General features: G+C 31.1%; 1 protein-coding gene across 1 annotated transcript in view; it reads left to right on the forward strand.

The window, feature by feature from the left end:
- Window positions 1–6227, forward strand: part of PSMA3 (proteasome 20S subunit alpha 3) — a 28362-nt gene extending 22135 nt beyond the window's left edge. The window contains exons 8-11 of the mRNA XM_074290233.1: window positions 3587–3633; window positions 4714–4781; window positions 5652–5716; window positions 6055–6227. Of these exons, the coding sequence (XP_074146334.1) occupies window positions 3587–3633; window positions 4714–4781; window positions 5652–5716; window positions 6055–6099 (225 nt within the window). The 3' untranslated portion in view covers window positions 6100–6227. The remainder of the gene's footprint in view (window positions 1–3586; window positions 3634–4713; window positions 4782–5651; window positions 5717–6054) is intronic.
- Window positions 6228–7232: the final 1005 nt, after the last annotated feature.

Consider the following 7232-nt stretch of genomic DNA (forward strand, 5'->3'; position numbering starts at 1 on the left):
TTCAATTAGATTATCTTTTTTTAGATTTTTTTTTCTTTTTGATTTCCACATTTTTTCCCTCTTTCCTAAAAACATTTAGAAGGCAAGCAATATGATAACAGTTAAACATGCGAAATCACACATAACATATTTTTGGGCAGCTGGGTGGCACAGTAGAAAAAGCATTGGGTCTGGAGTCAGACTTTCTTAGTTCTGAAATACATATTAATTTTACATAATGAAATACATTTTTTACTAGCTGTGACCTTGGCCAAGTTATTTAACTTTATTTCCTTCATTTTCCTCATCTGTAAATGAACTAGAGAAGGAAATGTCAAACTATTCCAGTATCTCTGCCAAGAAAACCCTGAACCATAGTTGGATATGTCAGAAATGACTGAATAACAACAAATATTTCTGTATAACCATATTGAAATTTTTTTTTTTTTTTTTTTTAAAGAAAGTGAAACAATTTTGCTTTAGCAATACAGTTTGTCAATTCTCTCTGGAGATGCATAGCATTTTTTCATAATCAGTTCTTTAAATTGTCTTGGATGATTGTATTGATCAGCGTAGCCAAGTGTTTTATAAATCATTATAACATTGCTACTTTGTACACAATGATCTTCCCATTGATCTTCATTTTGCATCTGTTCATACTTTGCCATGTTTTTCTGAAGTCACCTTCCTCATTTTTTTAACTCCAGCAGAATCATGCTACAATTTTAATCATTGCTCTTAATTGCTATACATTCCTTCAATTTCCAAATCTTTGCTACCACAAAAAGAGCTACTGTAAATATTTTTGTATGTCTTTTTCTTTGATCTATGCGGGGTATAGATCTAACAGTGGTGTTGGGTCCAAGGATGCGTGCAATTTTATAATCCTTTGGACTTACTTCTAAATTTTTTGCCAGAATGATTGGACCAGTTTGCTACTTCGCCAACCTATTTTCACTTATCTCCTCCAGCATTTGTCATTTTTGATAGATAATGGGGTGGTACCTCAGAATTATTTTAATTTTCCTTTCTCTAACCAGTAATGATTTAAAGAACTTTTTCATACAACAGTAGGAAGCTTTGAATTCTTCTGAAAACTGGTCATTCGTATATTTGACCGTTTATCAGTAGAAGAATGGCTCTTAATATAAATTTCATTCACTTCTTTACATATCTGAGAAATGAGGCCTGTTAGAGAAACTTGCTGTAAAATTCTGATATTATTTCATTGTATTTTTTAGCAAAATGGAGATGCTTTGCTTATCTCTTTTTAATTAAGTCTGTTTTTGCTTTGGCTCATATGCTGTCTCTGCCTTTTTTTACTTCAACTGAAGTAGATAGATTTCTTCTCCAGCCCTTTTATTTAATGTTTCTTTTTTTTTTTTTTTCAAGTGTATTTCTTGTACATATTGTGGGATTCTGTTTTCTTACAATCTATTTTGCTATCAACTTCTATGTAGCCTTATTTTCTTCTATATTACTTCATTTAGTAATTTCATCAGTTCCCATGGATTTAATTACCATTTCTATGTTGATAATTCTCAAGTCTACCTGTCTTGCCCTAATCTCTGCCCACCTCTAGTCTTGCATCTCCAACTGCCTTTCACACATCTTGAAATGGGTGTCAACTAAATACCTTAACTTCAATATGTATAAAATAGAATTTGTTCTTTCATTCTAAACCTTTCACCATTGCTACTTTCTTTCATTTTCTATTTTTATGCTTGGGATCTAAAACATCAGGGCAGATTTCTTGTCTAATTTCTTGAAATATGATGTCTAAGTTCTTTTTTTGGTCATGTCTTTCAGGTAGAACAATAATTCTTAAATTACCTGTTCTCAATTTTTTTTCCAGGTCACTTGTTTTTCTATTGATATATTTAAATTTTCTATTTTTTTTTAAAAAAAATTTAACTGTTTCTTGAAAACTCATGGAGTCATTAAGTTTCTACTTGACAAGGAAATATTTCTTTCATTGAGATTTTGTACCTCCTTTTTCATTTGACCAATTCTTTTTTAAGAATTTTAAGAATTCTTTTCTTCACTGAATTTTTATACATCCTTTTCCATTTAGTATATCCTATTTTTATAGAAATTCTTTTCTTCACTGAATCTTTGTGTCTCTTTTGTCATTAGGCCAATTTTATTTTTTAAGGGATTAGTTTCTACAGTATTTTTTGGTGCCTTTTGTTGTTGTTTTCCTGTCGTTTAGGTTGTGTATAACTCTTTGTGACCACATTTATGGTTTTTTTTGGCAAAGACACTGGAGTGGTTTGCTATTTTCTTTTCCAGCTCATTTTATAAATGAGAAACTGAAGCAAAATAGGATGAAGTGATTTGTCAAGTAGGTAGTAAGTGTTCCAGGCCAGATTTGAACTTTAGAAGCTGTCTTCCTGACTTCAGGCCTGACAGTCTTTCTAGCACTAATCCTTTCTAATGTGCCTCTTTTACCAAGGTATTCTTTTTTTCATAATTTTCTTGCATCATTCTCATTTCTTTTCCCAATATTTCTCCTACCACTCTTTTATTGCATTCATCTATTCCAGGGATTTTTGATGGCCTTGGATCTAATTTTTTTTTTTTAAACTTTGAGGCAGTTATCTTTTTTGCCCCTATAGTCGTTCTTTTAAACATTTTGTTGAAGTTGGCTTTTGCTCACTGAGTGTAGGGAAGCATTATGCCAAGTTTTAGGGGTTTTTGTGCTGCTATTTCCAGAACTAGCTGTGGGAATCTGCAAGTTTTTAGTACTTAAAAGGTGGTATTATACTGAAATGAGTTGTGGTCACTGTTCTCCTAGTCTTAGCTCTTGTCTTTGCCCAAGAACTGCCCATTTCACTACAACTGCAAAAACTAATGTTTATTTTGGTTCTGAAGCTGTGACCAGGTCCCCTTCATTCCTGCAGCTGCTCTCTTATGGCTGAACACAAATGCTCTTCTTTATTTTGAAACTGTGACATAGAACTGCTTATGGGCAATTAAAGTCGTCAGTTAGTGCCATCTTTATCCAGTGCTAGCAAAGGGTCTGCTGTTAGTCTCTTTCGGACCACTTCTTTAACTCCCTCTTACCATCTCTGGGCTGAGAGGTCCCGATGCTATTACAGCTATCCCCAGTGCCCATTGCTGAGGCTTTGGCCATGTTCTAAGCCTGCATCATTCCTAGTGTCAAAGACCTACCTCTCTTATGGACTCCTAAGTTATCTCTGATCTTTCTTGGTTCCATTGCTCCAAAATTTTATTTGAGGTATTATTGGCAGAGTTTAGCTGAGTCCCAACCTGTACTCTTAGCTTCAACTATATTCCCTGGTATTGGAATTCTTTATAAAGTAGTTTTTGGTAATTAAGAAAGGGTTCTATACTTTTGGGTATGTTTTAACATTTTTATATGTAATGATACAAATGATAATGAATCAAATTTAGTACAATCTTGAAAACATTGGTGTTGGAATCAAGAAATGTAGCCCTCTGCTACATTGTGTCATTTGGGGCAAGTAAATGAAAACCTTTTTGACTTTCAATTACTAATCTACAAAACTAGTAAAATAATGCCTTTAATAAGCCCAGAGATTAAAAAAAAAACAAAACAGTTTACATATACATTTTCTCATAGATGAAAGAAATGACTTGTCGTGATGTTGTTAAAGAAGTTGCAAAAATGTAAGTATTTTTCTATTGTTTCTCAACTAACTGGGTCTCAGAATTATTTTTATAGTTACTTGTTAGTATGTGGGTTTGGTAAATGGGGATAAATTTTCATGTAACTTTTTTTCTATTAAGATCACTTTTGCAGGTTATTCATCACTATATCATCACACCTGTTTTTCCCCCCCTAGAAACATAGTTAGGCTTAAGAAAAAAAATTTTGTTCACACTTAAGGTTTCACAAGAACATAAAAACAGTAGTAGAAGCATCTCTGAAACAGAATACAATTCTTTTAAATATCTCAAACTCAAGAAAAAAATTGAAAGTACAAAAAGTTTATTAAAGGGTTATGACAGGATAATTTGAGATGGCAAAGTCTTAAAACCTAGGAAATACAAAGGAAGCAAAATATAAAAGCTAAAGATGATTTTTTTAGAATTAAAAAAAAATAAAGCAAATGCAGAGATATAAATATTTCATTTGTGGAATAGTTGGGTTAGAACAAAGTTAGGAGAAAGAATAGGAAATAAAGACAAAAAAATAGATTGGAGTCAGATGGTAGAAGACCTTATTATATTCCTTTGCTTGAGAAAAGGCAAAGAGGAACAGCAAAATGACCTACACTTTATATTGTTTGATAGACTTGTTAGAGAGGATCAGAATCAGGGAGAACAAGACAAGATGATTTTTAGTTTATAAAGCTGAAAGATATCTTAAATGTCATCTAGTTCATTCTTTTCATTTCATAAAGAAATAAGAAGCTTAGAGAGTCAGTTAATTACTTGAACCTAGATATTTCACAATTCTTAAATTCATGTTGTCTTTATTAAGTTGATGATTATAATTTATCCACTTGAAGGGTCCTTCAACATTTCACTCCTAAAATTGGTCCTAAAATTTCTTTAAGCACAGATTTATGGTTTTATTGTGACTCATGCATCTTACCTTAAACTTTAAAACACATTCTCTTTCCTTCTCTCCTTTTTTTCATTTGGTCCAGATTTGTGGTTTTCATTGGTTCTTCTGATATTAATACATACTGGTCTGCAATTATGGATTTATTCATGTGATAATATAACTTTTTAAAATTCCAGAATCTATATAGTACATGATGAAGTTAAGGATAAAGCTTTTGAACTGGAGCTCAGTTGGGTTGGAGAAGGTAAAAATTTTTTCATAAACATTCCTTTGTACATATTTGCTTGGTGAACTTAGACTTTATACCTTTTGGGATAACACATGAGTTTTCTTATTATTTTAATTTTTTTTAATGGGTTTTAATCTGTCATGTTGAGGTCAGTGAGATTTGAAAACTTTTTCAGGATTTTGCAATTCTCAACATAATTCAGTACAAATAGACATTTCAGAAAGGATTATATCTGAAATACCTTCCAAGTCTAATATGGTTTATAATGTTGTTTCTCCAGTCTTTTTCTTCTAACAACAGAATAATTTTTTTTTTATTATATATATATATATATTTTATAATATTATCCCTTGTATTCATTTTTCCAAATTACCCCCCCTCCCTCTATTCCCTCCCCCCGACGACAGGCAATACCATACATTTTACATGTGTTACAATATAGTCTAGGTACAATACATGTGTGCGAATATCATTTTCTTGTTGCACAATAAACATTAGAATCCGAAGGTACATGCAACCTGGGCAGACAGATATTAGTGCTAACAATTTTCATTCCCCTCCCAGTGTTTCTTCTCTGGGTGCAGCTACCCCTGTCCATCATTGATCAACTGGAAGTGAGTTGGATCTTCTTTATGAACAACAGAATAATTTTGAATTAAAAAAAATTCTTAAAAGAATTTTGGAGCAAGGCTCCAAAGTGGAGATAGCATTGTAACTTTACAGCACCTCATGTGTTAAAAGCCTTGACACAATATGTTTAGTTTTTACATGTGTTTTAAAAACACATTAGATATAAAAAGATTAATAATTATAACAATGATACGTTACTATATCCATACTTTTAAGTTAAAAATCTTAAATTTAAAAATATGACTTAATTTACAGTAACAAAAGGAAGGCATGAAATTGTTCCAAAAGATATAAGAGAAGAAGCAGAGAAATATGCTAAGGTAAGCACTTTCTAGAAATGTAGCCAGGTTGAATTTTCTAACTGTGGGTGAAGTTAGGTAAACAAGTGAGGATTTATTTGAAAATGAACACAGATGGTATACGAAATATCTAAGAAATCGATTACTTGAAATGGTCTTTTAAAACAGATTTGGGATGGTAGATCTTTTTAAAGATTAATATTATATTTAACCCTTCTCTTCAGTACTGACTGCATTGAGTGTATAGTTTCAAGTTAAGATTTTTTATTTATGGATATGTTCCATATAACTACAGACTATTTAAGAAGTATTTTAGTGTTCAATTGTTGACTAATTATTCATTTCTTCTTTTAAAACAGGAATCTTTGAAAGAAGATGATGAATCAGATGATGATAATATGTAACAATGAATGCTACAGTACTTTTTTTTTAAGAAATGTTTTACATGTAAACTATGTAGAAGTAGTATCCTGTTGATTATTAGCTCAGTGACGAATTACCAGTTTATTAAAAATTTATCTTGTATCTACAAGTTCATTTGTTCTCTACTTAAAAATCTCTCTGCTTTGGAGGGATTGTAAGGAGTTTGCGCATTTTTCCTCCCACTATTTATATTAGGTAGTCTATTTCAATCTCTAGCAGATTGACTCATAAAGGTTCAATTAAAAGTGAAATAACTTTTTTTTTTACACTTTATTCTTTCCAATAATAACCAAAACAATTTCAAATAAGACATTATGTCATAATAATATATTGTCCACTTAACCCTTTTCTGCCTACTCATGTCAAAGGAGTGAAGATAGAATTGTAGATGTTTTTCCTCAGCTATCCTGCCTTTTTTTTTGGTCTTATGGATAGTTATTAGATACAGTAGAAAATATTACTAACATGAATTTTGTAGTAGCTAGTGAAACTCTGAACTCTTTGTGAAATTGACATATTTCTATATTTTGGAAATTTCAGCTTAGTTTAAGACAAACTTTTTTAGCTAGAATGGACTTTGCTGTATCTGGACTTTGAATATTTATGTAGGTATAGCAAACTCCTTAAATATTTAACTAAATTAAAATAACTTGATAGTTTAGCTTTCCTCAAATAAAATATTAAGACATAGCTCCTAAAACTGGCCTTGTTTGCAAAAATGCAAAAGTTAAAATACACCTCAAGATATCTAGGGCCATTCAAAGTAGTGGGATCATTTTCCCACTTTCTTGTAAAAGCATATCAAAAGCATTCTCTGCTATTTGTTTTAAAACATATTTCCTAAGTGGCCCTTATATTTTCTGAATTTGGGTTAGATAACATTGAAATAAGTGTCATGAGACAATTTAAAAGCTTGATTTCTCAGATACTTTGAATGTAAAAATTTTAAGTTAAAAACTAAATTTCTCCATTAGTCAACCCATAAATTTTTAAAAAACATTTTTATTGCTGCATAATATTCATGGACATTTAGTTATCTCAGAAGTATACCTGTTACAGGAAAATTTGAAGTAGCTAAAATTAAATGCATATTTTAAAAATACAGGACACTTAA

Source organism: Sminthopsis crassicaudata, chromosome 2, assembly GCF_048593235.1.
Source record: "Sminthopsis crassicaudata isolate SCR6 chromosome 2, ASM4859323v1, whole genome shotgun sequence".
NCBI lineage: Eukaryota > Metazoa > Chordata > Mammalia > Dasyuromorphia > Dasyuridae > Sminthopsis > Sminthopsis crassicaudata.